The 22,002-nt window shown below is 41.3% G+C and overlaps 1 protein-coding gene across 1 annotated transcript in view; it reads right to left on the bottom strand.

The window, feature by feature from the left end:
• The window catches only part of LOC136679078 (transmembrane protein 8B-like), a 227,492-nt gene that overhangs the window by 90,824 nt on the left and 114,666 nt on the right, over positions 1 to 22,002 (bottom strand). The window contains exon 5 of the mRNA XM_066657358.1: positions 17,024 to 17,292. Within this exon, the coding sequence (XP_066513455.1) occupies positions 17,024 to 17,292 (269 nt within the window). The remainder of the gene's footprint in view (positions 1 to 17,023; positions 17,293 to 22,002) is intronic.

The following is a 22,002-nucleotide window of genomic DNA, read 5'->3' as shown; positions in this document are numbered from 1 at the left end:
TGTGACTATAGAGCCAAAAGCTGTGTGTATCTGTTGACAGTGAGTGCACATTAAAGAAGATGAATGCAGCTATTAGTTAGAGTTTTTGACAAACATCTGGGTAAAGGTGACTCTGAAGGGATTTTTTATTTTATTTTTTTCCCTGTGGCAATCTTTAAAAAATACCCATGTGTCCAATAATATCTCCTGAATGTGTGGCACTTCCTCCACCATGTCTCTCAGATCTATGAGTACTTTAGAATTTTATCTTACGTTTGGTTGATTTACTTATCGTAAGTGTTTATTGGATGATATTTATCATATGTCCCCATTATGTCAAAATGATACATATGTCTAAGATTCACTCTCTTTTTTGTCGCTAACACTTGTGTCTTGATGCTTGTCTCTGAGTACATACTGTCCCTCTCTTAATGAATTTCTATAATCAAAACACACTTTTACCAAAGGATTTAAATGTACAAATTTAACAAAAGCTACAACACGAATGTATTACAATAAACATTCCACAAAATTCAGGAATGTTTTCCTTACATGACGTGGATGTAGTAGTTGTCAAATCATACGCATATATTTTTAACCTTCTCTAACTTAATGACCTCAATGTACTGTACGAACTTATAACAGGATTTCCTCAAATTATCTTTGACATTTATTACACAATTAACTACATAATTATACAAAATGACATTTATTATTTGCTTATCCAAGAGAACCATACACAGGATTAAACCAATGTTTTATTGAAATGTGGTTTCTGTCCAATTCCGCAGTGTGTCTTTTTTTTTAACAATGGTAAGTGATATTAATATAAAGCAGGTGTGCACAACTCCAGTCCTGGAGGGCCGGTATCTAGCAAAGTTTGGTGATTCCTCTGCTAAAACACAACCCTTAAACCTGTCAATTAACAGATGAGTTGAATCAGGTGTGTGTGAGCAAAGGAATCACCAAACATTACTGGATACTGGCCCTCCAGGACTGGAGTTGTGCACCACTGATATAAAGGATCCTGGTCCTCTGTCCATGTTTTTGGCTTTACATGCATTTCGCCTGTAATTCTCCTGCATGTGTAGTTATAGTTTTGGTTTTTCTTTTCCTATTTGTACTTCAGCTCTGCATAGGCTCTAAAAATCACATTGTTTAGATGTACTCTTGCTTATCAGTGAACATTTCCCAAGCTTTCAATTTTTTATTGCTGACAAAAAGATTATATCTCCCAGCATAAACTTGCAGTTGTTTTCATCAGCTAGCTGCATACATCAGGGCATGTCTTCTTTGCTGAATGTTCCACAGATTGTGGATATTTTTATGAGGAATTTTTTTTTTATATATACAATCATATAAACAACTAGACTGCTCACTTTTTTATTTACATCTATGGCGCCATGCTTGTTTACAAATTACACCATCAGGTACATTATGGTTCACTAAATGTACAGACAGATTAAACGTACCTTTCAAAATACAGCAGTGGTTTTTAAAGACCAGCTGTCTTCCCTATGGTACATTACTTTCTCTTCTCCAGAAAGAAAGGTGAATATTTGCAGGTTTTGTTAACAAAAAAAAAACTCTAATAGAAAAAATCCTGATGTTAAAAGGAGGTGTATAAAATAATTGCAATTGAAAAATAATATTTGGTTATGTACCCTAACTTCTGAATAGATTCCTTTGAGGGTACCACCGCAGCGCCAGTTTTTGTGAGAGTGTAAACCTCATAAATAAACAACAGTGATTAATCGATGGTGCAAAGAGATTTCCCTGTCTATTGGCGCCAATGATTGTAACTGACTAATGATGCTTCTATATAAAGAATTCAGCTGAAACAACTCAATCTAAACAGCCACTAGGAACTCGGTGTACACCCCCTAATTATTTATCCACAGATAAAATGAAACATTCCTTCATTGTATTCAATTACCATCAAACACATTCCTTCTGAAATGAAAGGTATTAATATGGAGGGGTTTCCCAACCCCTTGCTTCAAGAAGAGAATCTATATTATACCAAGCTTTTAGATTAGCTGTTGGAACATTTCTGTGAGAATCTGATGGTACTCTAACTTATCCCAAAGCTTTTAGATGGCGCATTACTTACCACAGTTTCACAGTACAATGTCTGGGGTTTTATACCCCTCTAGCCAATGCTTGGCACTGAGTGTACAGCAGCGATGACTATAACCTAGCTGTGGGAACGCAGCTCCCTGTCCTGGCTACAATGTGGTGGCTTGCTTCATGTATTTAACAGCTCTTTTTTCATCTATATATTTCTTTAAAAATTAACTCTTCCATCCCCATGTTTCACTTTTCGTCATTCAAACAGAACCAGGCAGCGCTAATGAGGCCTTTGATTGTGAAAAAGGAAATTGCTCACCCTCCCTTTTGCTTATAAAATATATCTCAGTATATGTGCATGCTGTAAAAAGCCAGGGTAATCCTGTAATCTCATGTGATATAACTGGCAAAATAAACTGCTTTCACAGAAAAACTTGACATAGACTTGTTTGTGTGTATTTGTGTGTATACATCCAGATGTATACAGTGTCTATAAGTGTCCCAGAGCAGCATAGTGGTCTCAGCATGGGACCTATCACCAGGAGGTTGTCAGATAGATCCTCTGTGATGCCTTAGCTGTATGATTCCAGGAGTACTAAAGTTAACAAGTGGTCTATAGCTCTCCAATATTGAACTACAGATTATAAGTCAGAAAAGCTATTTCACCTTTTACTTGATAGTTACTATGTTATTACATGCAATTACACAATTGTACACCAAATGTTTATGTGCTTACAACAATATTTCATCTATAGCAACGAATACATTGCCAAATCTCATATTGTTATAGCATAAAACATTAGTTTAGCAACACATTTATTACCCACACAATAAAAAATGGGGCCCCAGATCCTGTTTCTTGTAATTACAATTTTATTTTATAAACGTTAAATAAAAAGTTGCAAGAAATTAATACATGATGCTCAAATTCTATATCTGCATGCAGATGATTTAATTTCACGCAGAACTTTGATGTAAAAAAAAAAAAAGCAAATTCAAAGTGTCTTTTTTTTCTGCGTAACCTGAAGTATCTCTCCAAAAATGCACATTGTCTTCCGTTGGCATACTCTGGAAGACATGCTAGCAATAGAACACCAAGCCCTATTTCAATGTGCCACATGATGTATAAATGTATCAGAAAGCCCATTACAGCTCATGTTTCAGAACTGGGTGTGACGGAGCAGACCGGACTCTCAGCCTGGAGAGCCATAAACCACACGGCAGTAACTCCACACTCGATTTATTAATGGCTCGGTACACAATGCAATTTGAGAGGTAGACACTTTTTCGGCGCCGGTTTCTCCTCACCCCAGAGCAATAATACGCTCCATAGGTGGACTAGCCCATCATAGCCAATTGTTTCCCTTGTGTGTGCTTCATCTCAGCTGGTCTAAGACCTTTTCAGCCTCATTGAACATCAATGGGCCTCTCCTGATCCCCGCTTACCTTCCATGAGTGTCGACGGCATCAAGCATGGCAAGAACAAAGGCAAGAATTCTGCAGTCTGTGGCCAGTATATTGGAAACACCTACCATCCAAATATACTTGAATATTTGAAATAAGTGTAACAAATATTCCTTACCCAGAACTCATCGTTCGACAGCAGTACCAGACCGAAATGAACAAAATGTTCTGAATGCCAGTTATGTTCCATCATGTAATCAAAGAGTAGACGTTATTTAATTTCAGAGGAAATCCTAATCCAGAAGGTGCCATGTTGTGTAAAGGAAGGTGCTCAGGAATCAATGGCCATTGTTGTTTTGAATATTATGGCAAATGCCAGCATTCAGAGAAGAAACCAATGAGCTCTAAAATGTGGCTGAGCCTCATGTGTTCTTCATGTGAGCCTCATGTGTTCACAGTTGAGTAGAACAGAGCTGCAGATACATGTTCAGCTGGATCCTGTGTGATAAGAGATGAAAGAATGTGTGTTTTATTTCTTGGTTGGCCCTAAGCCCAATGGGCTACTTAAAGAATTAGCTTAACATTTCAGCAACTGAGCTTCTAATTAAAGCAGCGAGGTAAATCCTGCTCCTCAAATATTTTGTTTCCTATTAAAATATTGAAGGTGGTTGTTGTGTGCAGTCAAAACAACTGTCAGGCAGTGTACGCATATGTTGCGGAAAAACACTGACCTGCTCACTTTTAATGTCTTGTTAGAATTGGTTTACACCCTCCATTTCGTAAGCATCAGCAACAAGATCTCTAAAACTACAAATACTTGAGAGTGCACATTCACAATAAACTGGACTGGTCTACACTGATGCCCCCTACAGGAAGGGCCAATACATCTCTATGTTCTGAGGCACCTGAGGTCCTTCAAAACCTGCCGAATCTATGGTGGTGATTGCTATCCTATATGTCATTGCAAGCTGGGGCAGCAGGCTGAGGGTGGCAGATGCAAACAGACTCAACAAACTAATCCGCAAGGCTGGTGATGTTGTGGCTGTGGAGCTGGACTCGCTGATGGCAGTGTCTGAGAGGAGGATGCTGTCTAAGCTGCAGGCCGTTATGGACAATGGCTTCCACCCACTATACGACACAGTGATGAAACCCAGGAGCACATTCGGTACAAGACTCATTCCACCAAAATGCACTACAAAGCGCCATTCCTACCTGTGACCATCAAATTTTGTAACTCCTCCCTCATACGTGCAATACTCAATACCAAATAATATTGTTCATATGTGTAATACCAATAATAATGTAATCCATTTCACTTAATTATGTGTGCAATAATTCAGAGGTGCGATAATTTGTACTGCTTTATACAGTACATTCCATATTTATTATCACAGCCACTGCCACTTTACTGTATTTTTAAGAAGTTAAAATTGTACATATTGCAAATTTCTCTTTTTGTTGTTTTAAATTATTATTAAAGTGTTTATTCTTTTACATATTCCCGCTCCGGGTGACTGTCTGTGAGGAGTTGGTGTGTTCTCCCCGTGTCCGTGTAGGTTTCCTCCGGGTGCTCCGGTTTCCTCCCACAGTCCAAAAACACATGTTGGTAGGTGGATTGGTGACTCCAAAGTGTCCGTAGGTGTGAGTGTGCAAGTGAATCTGTATGTGTGTGAGGGTGTCTTTATTGTCCTGTGAAGGACTGGTGCCCCCTCCAGGGTGTATTCCCCGCCTTGCGGCCAATGATTCCAGGTAGGCTCTGGACCCACCGTGACCCTGAACTGGATAAGGGTTACAGACAATGAATGAATGAATGAATGTTGCAACTGTAATAACTGCAATTTCCCTCTGGGATAAATAAAGTATTTCTGATCCTGAAAAACGAGCACATAAACATTCATTCATTCATTCATTATCTGTAACCCTTATCCAGTTCAGGGTCGCGGTGGGTCCAGAGCCTACCTGGAATCCTTGGGCGCAAGATGGGAATACACCCTGGAGGGGGCGCCAGTCCTTCACAGGGCAACACACACACACTCACGGACACTTTTTAGTCACCAATCCACCTACCAACGTGTATTTTTGGACTGTGGGAGGAAACCGGAGCACCCAGAGGAAACCCACGCGGACACGGGGAGAACACACCAACTGCTCACAGACAGTCACCCGGAGCGGGAATCGAACCCACAACCTCTAGGCCCCTGGAGCTGTGTGACTACGACACTACCAGCTGTGCCACCGTGCCACCCCTAGCACATAAACAATGAAACATAAAATGTATTTTTTATACATTATGATTCACTGTTGTTTGTAGTTGTTTTAAAATTTCTAAATCTGCATTCACACTGCATCTAATCAAGGGATTGTTTGCGCTGCCTCCTTCATTTGAATACTGTTCTGTGGAACATGCAGGAAAAAGTTGAGATTTCTCCAACTTGCAAATTAAAAGCATGTTTTGCTGGCGGTGGCCCATCAGCACAGTGTGAAACACAAACTCTAAACTCAGCATAAGAAAATGGAGGAGACTTTCTGTTTTCCCTGTTCTCTCAACGGATACAAACATGTATTGAAAGAAATGGAACCATTTAGGAATCTAAATATTAATTCACCAGGAACTACATGCACTAGTTCAGAAAAACATTTTATTGCAATCAGGGTGGCACGGTAGTGTTGCAGTCACACAGCTTCATGGACCTGGAGGTTGTAAGTTAAAGTCCCGCTCCGGGTGACTGTCTGTGACGAGTTTGGTGTGTTCTCCCTGTGTCCGCATGGGTTTCCTCCGGGTGAATGTCTGTGAGGAGTTTGGTGTGTTCTCCCTGTGTCTGCGTGGGTTTCCTCCCGGTGAATGTCTGTGAGGAGTTTGGTGTGTTCTCCCTGTGTCCGCGTGGGTTTCCTCTGATTACTGATCCTTTACTTTACTCTCACGGTCTAAAAACACACGCTGGGAGATGGATTGGTGAAACAAAAGTGTCCATAGGTGTGAGTGAATGTGTGTGTGTGTGTGTGTGTGTGTGCTCTGTGAAGGATTGCCGTCCCCTCCAGGGTGTGTTCCCACCTTGCTACCAATGATTCAGGGTAGGCTCCAGACCCACCGCAACCCTGAACTGAATAAGCCGTTACAGACAATAAATGATGAACGTATTCCAATCACATTTGAACATTCAGGAGGAGATAAAACATTGATTGAAGGTAAAAGATATAAAAAAAAAAAAGTGTCTCTCTTGCGCACAGCATTTGAATCCAATTCTAAGCACACTTGCTTGGGGCAGACAAACCTGCTTGATTTTTTAAGTGACACACCCCAAAGCAGCCAGCAGATGGTGAAGGAAGCGTTTAACTTCCCCGTTCCTTCGCTGCAGTGCAAATGCAGTATAAGTGAGCTCCCCTACACTGATGTCCCTTATTATTGTTATTTTTTTAATGTACCTAATGACGAATCACAGATGCAGTGCTGTAAACTGTTGTGGGAGATGGTTACACAAGAGAAATTCTGCTGATAATGTTTTGGAGCTTAAATTCAGGCTTAGGGTTAAGGTTCAAGTTAGGTTTAGGGTCAGCATTAATGTTATGTTTGAAGATATGTTGTTGGTTAGAGTCTCTGATTTTTCACACTTTGCAACCATCATAAATGCACATGCACACTCATAAAGGGCAAACTATACTTAATACACATTGTACAAATACTCTGACTTTTTTTTCAGATATTTTCAAATGTGCACGCCAGTCTGAGATTAGATGTGGGTAATTTCCACAAAATATTTATCCATTAAAATTGCTTGTGGTGAATGGATCGAAATCTGATTCCACTGATGCATTTTACAAGAAATAAAACTGTTCTAAGCAGCTTCTGGTTTTGGTTTATTAAGTTCTCTAGCTGTATGGAGAGCCATGAAACAGCTACATTTAAGTAAGTGGTTTGAAGAAGCAGATATGTTTCTACGTTGCTCAACTACATCTCATCATAAGCGTCATAAAAGCATCCCTTAAAGTGTTTAAGAGCTTGGAGAGCAATCTATCCTCAGTGCAGCATGGCTGCCCTTACATCTGTTAGTAATGTTAGACTAGAATCCTAAAAATATATGTTCCAAAATAGCCCTTGGCTTGGATGTATAATTCCAAGACATTTTACCCAGGTTTCTTTCCAAGTGAGATGGACTTTTCAGTTTGCTTCATAGGTACCATCCTACCACACAATGCTACAGAGCTTTTAGCATGAGTTTCCTCTGAAATGGCACTGTTAAAGCTACTATACTGCTAATGCAATGTCCCTGGAGAGCTAAGCATACTTGGAGGAGAACACTAACTGCCAAAGCTGTTCCATTAGGTAACAGTCAGATGTGCTGGCTAAGGATGGAGGCGGAGAAGGGCCCACAAAAACTCATTTTGGCTTTTATATGCTTCTTGTCATTGGGCTGTTGGAGTATTTACTGGGGCCTCAAATTCATTTTCATCTTTTTATTTTTTATTTATTTATTCTATTACATTTCCTTGACTTTGGGGGGAAAGAGGTCATGTGTTTTTTCTCTACAGACTCTCCTAGCCGTCTCACTATCCAGGGCTTTTCATTTTGAGCTCATCCAACTAGCCTTTGTTTGTTTGATACAATATAATGTATGCATCTGTTGACTCAGTGGGGTGTTTTTGTATTATTCGCTCTGACTCTAGGCGATAGAGATACAGTAGCACTCAGACAGGGTACTGCTGAGACTAGAAACTCTGTGCTGTTTATAAACAGGGAGTAAAAAGTTCCAAAATATAACCAGAAGGCTTTCAGTTAAAATGCACATGAGTTTATGTATCTCCAAAACCACAGGGAAACTTGCCAGTTATAAACAACAAGATCTCCAATTAGTACACATATGATGAACAAAAGATCCTATGACATTTCTACCTTATGATTCGATATGATCTGTGCTCATTTTACATCACTAAGGGAGTTTCACTAAATCTGCACAAACCCTCTGTTCTCTACCTGAAAAAGGACTCAAAGAAACGTGTCGTAAACTGCTGTGGGAGAATGTTACGTGTGACTAAAGCCTGCCTCTACTAACCTGTTGCAGTTTTTGAACTATGCTTAAGATTGGGGTTAGGGTGGTCATAGCCACAGAGTAAACAAGTACACAAGTCTGATCATTTCTATGTGTTAAACTGGCCTCACTGTCAGTTTTGCAAGTTGCGTTCTTATTGGCTGTTAGTACATCCACATATATGCACGTCCATGTATCGTTTTGAACTGGCTCTGGTACTGGTCCGACCTGAAAGACTGCCTCCACACATCATGCCAAAATAGCAGACTTGTGATTGGTCCTTTGTGTGTCAGTCAAATTTCTTTTCCAGCAGTAGTAGTTCTGGAGTTCTTGAATAGAGCAGTACTTGGCCACGTTAATTGGCGATAGGTACCACACTCTCCCTAAAGAGTCTGGCAATGCGAGACCAGGGTTAGGGTAAGGGCTAGAGTCAGGTTTAGGCTTAGGGATAGGGCTAGGAGCAGGGCAGATTTAAGGCTAATTTTTCATGTTGGTTATGCATCAAAAATTCATGTGTACATCCATGAAGGAAAGCTGTGTGGTAATGTGCTCATTGGTAGTGAGTGTTGGAAGCTGGACTGTCTGCATTTTCCTGCTCCCTGGGTTTAGTTCATAGCTTTGTAAACCTCCTCCTAATTTTCAGGTGATTCCTACTGGTTCTCAGTGTTTTGAATAAACTGAGTGACTAACGTGGCTGTCTGTCCTTTGTCTGGCTTCAGGAGAATTTGTTTTTCTAAAGATTATAGCTGTATAATAAACAAAGTTTAGACAATTAGTATATGACATGTCCATGGCAAAATTAAGGCATTTTTTTATACATAAATTATTCTTTTTTTTTGTTAAACGCCGCAAATAATTACAAATGGTGCATGGACATTTAAAGATCAAATAAGTCAGACAATTGGTTTTTAATTCTTATCACACTGAAACCTCCCCACACTTTCTTTTTGCCCAATTTAAAGTGAAGAAGATGTACTTGTTTTAACACTATTAGAAATAAATTATGTTGAGGTTCTCTGTGTGAAATGTCACTCTGGATTATTTACAAATTGTGCTTTCTTTCTTAGCCAAGTTTCACACTCTCACCCTGTCACTCTTACACACTCACAGACACACGACAATGGACCATCCATCAGCGTGTGTGTTTAGATTGTGGGAGAATGCTGAAGCATCTGGAGGAAACCCACACAGACACAGGGAGAACACACCACACTCCTTACAGATAGTGACCTAAAGAATAGATTGAAGCCATAGAACTTACAGCCCAGCACCAATTGCGCACTGTCCAATAGGAGGACAGCTGGGGGACTTTTACTGTTGTACGAACCTGAACTTTGAGTTTAAGTTATCTGGCTAACTGAAAAGTTTTCTTTGAGGAGCACGCTTGGCTGAGTTGCCTTAAATGCACATTAAGCCCTAAATGGCCAGGAGCTACTAAGCTTAGGGTTCAATTATTCACTCCTGTAACTCAATAACTCTTTCCATGGTGAATAATATGCTGTAGGATGTAATAAGTCTGAGTATTTAAGGGGGAATGCAGAGTTGTGCTGTATGAGAGATGATAAAGTGAAGACGGAGAGGATGGAGGGTGTATTTCGGAGGACCCACCACAGTGTTAAGGTAGTGATTTACAGCCGTGCCACGTTTAATAGAAGGGGGCTCAGATTTATAGGAAAGAAAGGGGAGATCCTGACGCTGTTGCGGCTTAACTAATGCTGCCTCAGTTTTTCTCCAGAGATCCATCATTCAGGCCGGCTTATCTGGCTTCCATCTCCAAAGCCCATTAATATGATTCAGAAATTGGCAGCGACAAAGAGCCTAGTTCCTGAGGTACGTGTAATTTAGAGAGATGGATATGAACTTGCTACCTATCCCCATACATTTCATCAATGAGGAATGAAAACCTGTAAAACTCTACAATGAAAAATGTGTAATGTAACTTGTATCAACTTGAACAACAAGATGCAAGCCCATGGATAACGGATGTCTTTCATTTCATGGATGTTGCGAGTGGGGCGTGCTTCGACAAGGTGCCTCCCTGGAGTTGTCACACTCTCTCCAAGGTGTTTGGGACCTCACAGGCATGTGGGGTAAGAAATATAAAAGCCTCGAGGCATCCCGTGGAAAGAGACATCTCCAGGGAAAAGGAGCCTGCTAAACTTTCCCTGTTTCAGGAGCCCCTCATGGAATCAGATAGAGGAGCTTCCAAAAGGCCTGTGGCTGTGACCTTCCCCTGTTCCCATAGTGTTCCCTCCAGAGAACCCTCGTTGGTACTATCACAAAAGAAGAAGAACTTAACCTGAGAACTCAAACTGTTATACTATTTTTTTATGAGACTAGTTTTGAGACTTTTCCCCCACCCATATCCACGCATTCCCTTATATGTGTCTTGTTTAACCTTTATTAACTTTATAAAGAATCTCCAATTTTGTTTTTTTTTTATTATTAATATGTTATATTTTCTGATTATTAGTAATACAGTGGTGTGTGAAATTGGAAAGTGTAGCAAAGTCTCACCTCTCCAGATTTCAGTCAGAGTCAGAACAAACCTCTCCTAATCTCAGTAAGTGGTGACCCAGTTTAAAAGCCGTATATATAATACCTTCCCAGGTGGAGGAGAAAGGAATACCCAGGGGTACTGAAGAGCCGCATTGAGTTTCATAAGGATAACACATGGGAATTTAAGATGCCACTGAAAAAAAAAAAAAAATGAGGACATCAGAGAAAAAAAAAGTTTATTTCATAATTGCTGTCCAAAAACCAAATGGCAAATTTTGATGGCAAAATCATCTCCTTAATTTTTAAAGTCTGTGTACTGAGATTCTTTCCAAAGTAGTAGGAAATAACTGATAGCGGATCATTTCATACTTGGAAAAGCATAGATAATATATTTAAAGATCCGAAATCTGTTTCTGTGTCTATTTCCTTTTCCAGTAATGTTATTCCTCATTATCCACTAGGAACATATTCCAGGACCCACACAGATAACAAAATCCAAAGATTCTCAAAGTCCTTATATAAAATTATGTATGCAAAGTTATTGCATATAACCGACACACATCTTGCCTTACACTTTCACCTGCAGATCACTGGTAATACTTAATACTATGAAAATGCTGTAAAAAGGTGTTATACTGTATTGTTTAGGGAATAAGGACAAAAACAAAGTGTCTGTATATGTTTAGTACAAATGCAGGTAGCAAATTAACCAAACTCATTGGAAAACTTCTGCAACCGCGAATGCTGGGAGATGTGTGAAATGGTGGGAGGCTACAGCAGGGTGGGCTACACCTCTCTTGACTGGCGTGGATTCAGTGTAGTGCTCGTATCACAGTTATTTTTAAAATGTTCAATCTGCAGTTGGTTAAATCTCTGAACATTTGCACACCCACAGGTGAACTGAGTCTGATCTGATTTTTTCAGGGCTGTGCATACATGTAAAATTCGATCTTTTCAAATCAGATTTGAGTCACATTCATATGTGGTTCTAGACCATGTGACCTGAATGTGAACGGTCAGATTGGATTTCATGCATCTTCTTGCCTGTACATATGCACTTACTGCTAACGTCATCTGCCAGCACTCGCATCCACAGGTAGGCTGTGTCACAAATGGCTCCGTGCTTCCTAGATAGTGTACTGCATGGGTGATTACCCTACAGCATCTGCACCAAAATATTGAAGAAAATGTTGGCACAGGGGCTGTGCAGGCGAGAGCTGAATATAAACGTATTTGTGTTCAACGTACTGCGCAGAGTTTGGGTGTCATCAGTGTGTGCATGTGTGCGGTTTCAGGGACAGATTTGTTCACATACATTTATGAATGTGAACCATTAAAATCACTAAGTCCACATGGAACTGATTAATGAGGCTGTGGGAAGGATGTTAGAACTGAAGTGTGGAGGGTACGGCTGAAGAAGTGTGGGTTCACTCAGCAAGGAGCAAGCAGGATTCAAAATAACTCATTCTGTGAGAATTTATTCAAACATAGCACACGTGATAAGAGAAGTATAAATAAAGAAAAGAAAATAAAACAGCGAGTTAGAACTAAACAGACCTAGATTGTCCATACTGCAGTCCCTTCTAGCTTCACTGGCTAATGCAGCCAAATCCCCTTCCTTTTAGGAACTTAGCCCCACCCCTCCCTTAATTGGACTAAACCAACTCTGGCAAAGGGGTAACAAAGTTACTTACAGGAAGATATTTATTCCCTACAATATAACCAATAACTGATATCCCCAGCACATCTTATTCCGGCTTCACTGGTGAGTATTTATCTATGTACATAGTTTGTTAGTATTTTTACTTATTTGCTTTTTCCCTTTCACAGGTTCCCGAATCCAGCTCTTCCCTCCCCCTCTCTATACCTCACGGTGGGCCCTTCAGCTAGCACAAAGAGAGACAGGAAATTTGCCGCCATTCCCCTAGGAACAGGACCTGAAACACAAGGTAAGTAATAATACCGGCATATATTCCTTAATGTATATTCCAGTCTTGGTGATGAGGCCAATTCACTGACCTCATCACAAGGCTTGTAGTGTAAACGTAGCTTTATTGATCTTTAAACATGGTTTACCTGATGATGCTCCACCAGGTCCTATTCTACAGTTTTGGTAAGTTCAGTTTGGAGTCGGTTTAGTTGTTTTTTGATGAACTTCTCCCTCTTAACACAAGCAGATCTCCTGAACAGTGAATTACTTGCCGTTAATTATCATTCTGCCTGGCAATTAAACACAAACACACATGACTAGGTGCAGTAAATGTACACACACCCGGGGGTGGCTTTCATCCACCTCAGAGTCCGGGGAGAAGTTAAGGGGTTAGGTGCCTGGAGGCTAATTGAGACTAAAACCCTGTTCTTTCACTCCCCCAAACCTACTTCTCAAACCTTTAGTCCACAAAATTCCAGACTAAAGCCTGGCACGTCTGCACACTTGTCTACACACTCAGTTAGTGTTTATGTTGGAGACGGTAGGGGACAACAAATAATCACAGACCGTGGAAAGTAAAGCTGAACAGTTTTGATCCCATTTGCCCATCGCTGTAACCCCCCTTCTATTTCTGCAGAGAATAAAAAGCCTTTCAAAACCAACAAGAAATGCTCGAAACTAGTCGCAGCACGTTTTTTCGGTACATGCTTTTGGAATTGCTCTGATTTGTTTGGAAAACAGGTTTGAAAGTGAAGCATTTTGTGCTTAAATTCCTCGAGGTGTTGTTAGAGTGGGTGCACTGCTCCACGGTCCCCTGCGAGAGTACAGCGCAGGTGATTGAATTGAATCTCTCGTCTATTTCACACTTTCCGCACAAGCCAATTGCTGTATTTATCATGTTCAGTAAAGACACAGAGAAATGGAGGAATTCATTGACACTTCATTGTAGCAACAAGTGGCAAAAATAACACAGACTCCAGTCCAGGACCAAGCCTCCGTTACCTAATCCACACACCATTTCTCCCAGGCTTTCATCTGTAATCTAGGGCAGTCACGGGGTGGGGGGTTGAACTCCAGTTTGCTGTGAAACATTTCAGTGAAGGTTTGATGGCATTCAGCCATCAACCCATTATTGAGGTCATGGTACTGATGAATGATTAGCACAAAGATGATGGATGGGTTTAATTGCTCCAGAGAACACAGTTCTACTCAAAGGTCTTACTAGGATGTGGTTCTTTGAACTATTTAGGTGGACCATTATGGCAATTAAATGAATGTGTAACATATACACTGAAGGATCACTGGATTAGAAACACCTACCTTGCATCTACACTTATTTCCCAATTTATCAGCTCCACTGATCACAAAGGAGCACTTTGTGGTTCTACAATTACAGTTTCTCTGGGTACATTCTTACCCCCGTTTCACCCTGTTCTTTAATGATCAGGACCACCACAGATCAGTGTGACACTGACCTGGTGGTGGTGTGTATGTGTGTGTTGTGCTGGTACCAGTGGATTAAACACTGTTCACTCACTGTCCACTCTATTAGACACTCCTACCTCATTGGCCCACTCTGCAGAGCTAGAAATAAAATCAGAAACTGTAGTTCATCTGTTGTTGCAGTTTGTGTTGGTCGTCCTGGTTAATCAGCCAACAGCAGCAACACCAAAAGTAGCCACCAGCTCTGGCACAATCTGTCGTAAGAGTCCTCCTGGCAAGTATCAGGCTCCCGTGGCATTAGGGTGGGTTTCTGGTGTGAGGAGAAGTGCTCTCCCGCTCTCAGCTGAAGTGTAAATGGCAGTGGGCAGAGCCATTCACACACAGCTATTTTCTGCCATGCTCTTCGGGCATCTGAAGGATTTCCTGCTGTAATAAGCCTCTCTCTCTCTCTCTCTCTCTCTCCACGACATGACAGCGTGTCTACATCAAAGAGCTCAGCCGAGAATCCGCGCCACAACAGCCGCCATCAGAAGGGCATTAAGAGGCCACTCCACGAGGGACTGATGTCTTTGAGCCGTTTCTTATATCACACACTGCTAATTCATGCTAATGTTCATAATAATAGGACCACGGCAGTTTTCAGAGCAGAGATAAACACACTTAGGTTAGAAAATACTGACACAAAAACAACTTAATTATGTGGGTGAGAATGTAACAAAAGACATGCCACCACACACACACACACACACACACACACACACACACATATATGCTGTTTATAGGATGGCCCACCATGCAGCTTTCGAAGGGCAGGTCCTCCTTCTTTGGAGCAAGTTTTTTTTTTTTTTTTTTAAAGCTTGTGCACATGTCAGAAAGAACACCTTGTATTTAATTGGTTTAACAGGAATATGTGACATCATAGCTTGCCTACGGTCTACTGCAGAAGTTCTGCCCTTGCCTTGTGTTTCTAGTGAGGAGCATAGCTTGGAAAAATGAGAAGAATCATCTCAAAAAAATAGTGTCAAGGCAGAGTTGTAGATCTGCATTATGGTGTGCACATAGATAAGAACCACAACTCCCACTTCCCTTCTCCCTGTCGACAAACTGAGATTGTATCCTTCTTTCCAGGATAATTTCCATTTTTTGGGTGTGAAGCCATTTCCATTGGTGAAATATATCAAATAAAGACCTGTATTTGTCAAACATGTAAAGTATACTCACATATTACAGGGTACAAAATCCCAAAGTCCAACTTTCATAACATCTAAAGAGCAGCATACAGCTACACCTCCGTCTATTTATTAAAATCAACAACAGCTTTTACCGCGTCAAATATATTTTTGTTAGTTTTCAAAGTAGGAGGCTTTTAACAGACACATTGAACTCGTATGGCACTCACACAGCCGTATTCACCAGGAAAAGCCATCTCAGCCAAACAAACATAGCCCATAAGAGCTCATGGTGACATGTGTGTCAAACAAAGGTCTGGAAAGTTCCCTCCACAGCTTTGTCCTTCACTTTAAATCACCAGGTCCCTAAGTGACATTTACTGAACACCCTGGATGCAGTCACATGACAGTGTGTGAATTTGTGGACCTCATTTACAGGAAGACAGGGTGCTTGGTGAGTGCATTGGTGCTTGGTGAGACCATTATTTTTCTAAAAAGTGTGTTCCAACATTTTTAACAATTTAGATACTTTAGTGACATGTCCTACGTTACATTAATGCGACCCATCCTGATACATTCATTCATTCATTCATTATCTGTAACCGCTTATCCAGTTCAGGGTTGCGGTGGGTCCAGAGCCTACCTGGAATCATTGGGCGCAAGGCGGGAATACACCCTGGAGGGGGCGCCAGTCCTTCACAGGGCAACACACACAGTCCCACATACACACCTACGGACACTTTGGAGTCACCAATCCACCTACCAACGTGTGGTTTTGGACTGTGGGAGGAAACCCGGAGCACCCGGAGGAAACCCACGCGGACACGGGGCATCCTGATACAATTTCAACAAAATGTTGAAATACAAATTACAAAATGGTTCTTGTGATATTTATGTTGCATGAGGATTTTAACCCAAACATAAATACAGAAAATCTGGACAAATTATTTGTTCCATGTAGTTTCTGTGGTCTGTATTATATTTCTCAGAATCTGGCTTTATGGTGGCCATTTGTGCACAGATGTCCCACTGTACATTGAATTATTGCAGCCAAAAACAACACACCTTTTCATCATTTTGTATTAAATTAAGTGCAACTTCTAGAGTTGTCCACCATCTACGTCACAGGCAAGACGCCTATTAGTTTCCCAACACCGTTGGGGGGGGGGACTAACAGTCTTTTAAATCTTATTCCTTCAATTAGTAAGAAATAACATGTTTTCTGACTATCAATAAACACAAGTTAGGAACTCAAATTCCACTGTATTTATTTGTTTGACACTTTCATGTATCTGGTGCCTAGCCTTTAACTTATTAAATTTTAGTCACTGACCTGGTTAGTATCATCACTCCTGTATGGGTCTGTTGTGTGAAAGCAGTCGTGTTAGCCACTATCCCATTCCACCACTAACATGCTTAGAGCTCTTATGACCCCAAAGAGGAGATCTTCAAACATGTCTTGTATTTCAACGTCATGTCAAAGTATTTAGACCTCAGGGCCATACCTTTGACCTGAACGCCGATGCGGAAGTACACATCTGAGGTGCTGAGGTAGCGCTCCACCAGGATGTAGTACCACTGCTCCCAGGACAGCAGAGGCAGCTGCAGCTCACAGGGCACATTATCCCTGCAGTCCACTGCGCTGGAGTTGTGGACCGGAGGAGCCCTGGCCCTCATCTTCAGCACCACCGGACAATTGTCCCCACTCCTGTTCCTGCTGCTGCAGTCCACCAGCTGGACCTTCACCACAGAAATGTAGCTGGGAATGAAGACTCTGGAGAGGAAAGAGGAAAGACTGTTGGTGCATCCAAAAAAACAAAGATATTCCAAATTATTAACCGAGCCGAATTGGACGTCTGGTCAGTGGTGCATCCAACTCTGGCAGTGCCAGACATTTAGTTTGAGTAAAAAAAAAAAAAATAATAATAATCTATTATTTTCACAGTGTCTGTAAAATGAGAATGGATGAGTGTATGACACTGTCCACAGGTTTGAGTGTGTGATGCCCTGTGTCGTGTTTCTGCCTTGCGAGTCCAGACGGGCTCTGGGCCCACAGCAACCCTGAACAGGATGAAGCAGATACAGTACAATGAATGAATGAATGCATGAATGAATGAGGCTACAAGGTTACAGGCTCCAGATGGTTTGTTTACTGTAGTGTAACACTTAAATTCTATAAACTGCTTTAAAGCTGTAGTGGAGAGGACCCAGGCAAATGTGTCCTGTGCTTTTCATTTGGACTCCTTTGGACTTTGTTGCTAAATTATCCATCTTCTTACACTATGGGGTCCACAGCTGACATTTCAAGATCCACAGCAGCCAGACAAAGAGACATTTTGTCTCCAGACTCCAACCAGCAGTGTCCTGTCTAAGACCATGGATGTATTTTATGGTATTTGATCATTTTATGTTTTCAGTGAGGCCATGTTATAGCATTGGTGAGGATTTTTTTTCTTACAGAAAGATGTCATAATACATTTCACATCACCATCACAAAAGTAGCAAACAAGTTATGAAATATATTATTTATCATATTTACTGTGAAGTACAGCTCACAAGGTATGTAGATTAGCACTGTTTGAGAGTTTCTGAATGAACTGGTCCATAGGGTCATTTTAAATCTGTGACACATCCAGACCAATAGGTGTCAACAGAACCGCTGTGTACAAATCTTTAAAGAAAGTTGCTGATTGCTTCTTTAAAAAGGCCTTAAAGAACACATGCAAATGATCTCTCTTCTCTGGCTTCTGTAGACTATACCTCTGTGGTGAAAAACACAGGAGTAGAGTTGGCTCTCAGGCTTTACACACACAAACACCATTTTAAAATCAAACATTCAGCCTTTCAGCTCAACACAGTTTCAGCCCCACATCTATTGTCAAGTTTTCAATACTTGACTCACTCTAACTTCAGAGTGAATGGGCGGAGTTATATTGCCTATGACATCACAAAAATCACAAATTCAAAATGAGCTGTTTTTGTCAATTTATTATTGGTTCATTCATTCATTGTTTGTAAGCATTTGTCCAGTTCTGGGTCGCTGTGGGTCCGGAGCTTACCCAGAATCACTGGGTGCAAGGCAGGAACTCACCCTGGAGGGGGCGCCAGTCCTTCACAGGCCAACACACACACTCACACATGCACTCACACCTATGGACACTTTTGAGTCACCAACGTGTGTTTTTGGACTGTGGGAGGAAACCGGAGCACCCGGAGGAAACCCACGCGGACACAGGAAGAACACACTAAGCTCCTCACAGACAGACACCCGGAGTGGGGCTCAAACCCACAACCTCCAGGTCTCTGGAGCTGTGTGACCGCGACACTACCTGCTGCATCACCGTGCCCCCCACTTTGATATTTAGTATATTTATATTGAGAGGAGTGTATTCTAAATCTTTACCAATGGTAACATACTGTTCAATGTTTAAATACAGAGAAGAGCATTCTGCTTTTTTCTAAAACTGACCAGTGTAGCCCCATGGCACCTTTCATGCCACCTCATGGTTGTGTGATAGTGCATTTTACACAGTGATCGATCTGCGATATGGAGGAGGCTGTTTGGACACTGGCCAATGCCATCCATTCCCATTTATCTATGGATGTCCATGTATAAAACAGTGGGGATGAAGTGTGCTTAATCCTGCTGTGTGTAAACCACTATGCTCAGGCATAGGAACATATTAATTTCACACTTCCAGTACTATCATTATCCAACAGCCAGCAATCTCTGAGCTCTGAAATCTCCATAACCACACTGTATGGTACACTGCAATCATTACAAATCAAATTCAGGTTTGAATTATACCTCTTGTAACAAAGTATGAATAAGTTTGCCCAGTGTTGGTGGTTTTATACTCCTCTTGCTAACACTTGGCTTTGGGCAAAGTGGACACAAGCTGATGTGGAGCTGCTCCAGAAATTAAGCATTTCATTCCGTGTTTTTCTATAGTGATTTGAATAAACTGTGTGTCCAATTGAACATCTGTCCACATTGATATTTACTGCACCCGGCTAAATATCAGGGGTGTCTGCTAATGTTTGGGCATGCAGTGTATTTCTGGCAGTATCTGTTCCTATCACCAACACTAACGATGATGTCTTCCACATAATTTTGAGGCCCAAAAAACACTGCTTCAGTGGCCAGAGATTTTGTGTTTTCCATAAACATGAAGCAATTACGAAGCCTAATGTGAGTCTCCTCTCCACGTCCTCAGCCATGACACAGTTCCCTCTGTCTCCTCTTTTGTACTTTGGTAATTAAATAACGTGAACAACACATCAGGCACCTAATCAAACAGCGGCAAATTTGTTTACAGCATCCATGAAGAATATCCGTAAACAGGTTCCTCGGAATTGGAATGGTCTCGCTGGAATCGGCCCCAAAAGAAAGAACTGTTCAGGCGTAATGATGTTTCCTTATTTCCCAATTTTCTGCGCCATTATGTTTATTTCACAACTGATTAAATAAGCACAGATTTAGAGTAAAACTTATCCCAATAAAAATGTTATTTAATTGTCCACCGAGCATGTGTGAATCTGACAAGCCTGTAAGGATAAGTAAGTGCAGGCTGTGTGTGCAAGGCTGTTATATTAAGGTTTAATAAAGACTTTTATAAAGAGCTCGACCAATAAAGCGAACATGGACAATGCAGGGATACAATCAGGAGCTGGAAATCTCAGGGAATCACATACTGTAGGTCGATAGAACTGAACATATCATTATATGAAAGGTCATTACGGCCTGCAGGGGGGCTCCCAAGTGGTCAAGAGGTCTCAGCATTGGCCCGATCACCTGGAGATAACGGGTGCAAATCCAGGTGATTCTTCAGCTGCCCAAGGCTGAGGGTCCTAGAGCACACAATTGGATGCATTCTCTGGGTGTGTAGGATGCCCCCTTGCGCATGGTGCTAGCTAGCAGAGTCATCTGTCAGCTGATGTGACAGATCGAGACAGTTTGCTTTCTCTTCCAATGTGTTACATGGTGTTACACAGTGAGAAAAGAAGCTGGCCTGAAGTGCATCGAGGGAAGCATGTTTTCACCTCCACCCTCCCAAGGCTGGTGGCAGGGTGTGGGATCGGGAAGACTCACAGGCAATAAGTGAGACATGAAAATGAGCATATTTTAATAAAAGAGTGGAGAATATATACTGAAAAGGGAGCTTAAATAAACAGTTAAACTGTTTGTAGAGTAATTTCATTGGCATCAAAATATTTTGACTGTTGTTCCAGCCAGCTCATCTTATCAGGGACCACATGGGTGGAACAATGGCTAGCTGTGGTTCAAGAAAGTTATGGGTTGGTAGACTGGAGAGATTCCTACCTGGGGGACAGCCAAATAGCTCTTTACATATGGGTCTCACATGGGGCTCGATGTATAGAGTCAACTTCCTGTAAGACATGTGGGGACAACCCACTACTTCTTTTTGAACTACCACTAACACCACTAATACAGCACGAAGGTTCATGTGTCAGAGGGGAATGCAAACTGCCCAGATATTTAAAATCAGCTGGAAGACCTGCATCCTAGCTAAGAGAGAGATGTCCTAGACACACATTCTTAACATTTTCACAGTAAAATCATCTTAAAATGCACAGAATAAAATATTTTTTTAAATAATCCTATACAAATAAAGTCAGATACAGATTCATGCACAGAAGGGTTTGAATTGTTTGATTATATAAATGTATATTTAAAAAAAGCTCTGCTTGTGTACGTCTGGCCTGTAGTGAGGACAGATACAGCATATGGCGCTAGGGTAATTCTCCCATGACTATTCCACATTGATTCATGTGAAGGTGCCAGAAAGAGAATTTCACACTCTGTTCCATTTCCAAGAATATGTGGAGGACTGTGCTCATTTCATGCCTCTGCATCCTCCAAGCTGTTCTTCTAAGGATGCACTGCTTGCTAATTGAGAAGTGAATTAATATTTGAGAATCACAACAACTGTGGCTCACTCCAGAGCAGAGAGGAAGAGGATGAGGTTAAGTGTGTGTGTGAGTGTGTGTCTGTGTGAGGGATAGAGAGACAGTCTGAGTGGTAGAGACAGACTGCTGTTAGTATGCTGAGCCGTGCAGCAAATGGTAAAGCATCCTAATCAGCCTCGTTGAAGCTACAGCTCTTAAAATAGACATCAGACCAATGTTTGTAGAGAGCACCTGAGGAAAAAAAAAATGAGCCCCTCCACATCATCAAATCGGAACGGAATCAATCCCTCCCAGCTGAGCTCCTGTCTAAGTGTATTTGTGCACTGTGGCTGTGTGTGCCTCTATGTGGACCGGAAACCTCAACCTAAACCCTGCTATATAACACTGTGAGAGCTGTGCTATAAACATGTCAGAGCAAATGTCATGTACTCCCTCTGAGAACAAAGCACTGCAACTCTCCGGTTGTCTTCTGTATTGTATTAAAATGTCAAGAGGAACAGCTGGATACGAACCAGTAATCCGGTCCTGTGGTTTTCAGTTATTAATACATTTC

Source organism: Hoplias malabaricus, chromosome Y (genome assembly GCF_029633855.1).
Source record: "Hoplias malabaricus isolate fHopMal1 chromosome Y, fHopMal1.hap1, whole genome shotgun sequence".
In the NCBI taxonomy this organism is placed as follows: Eukaryota; Metazoa; Chordata; class Actinopteri; order Characiformes; family Erythrinidae; genus Hoplias; species Hoplias malabaricus.
Note: the sequence above shows the minus strand (reverse complement) of the source record. Positions and strands in the feature narration are given on the sequence as shown.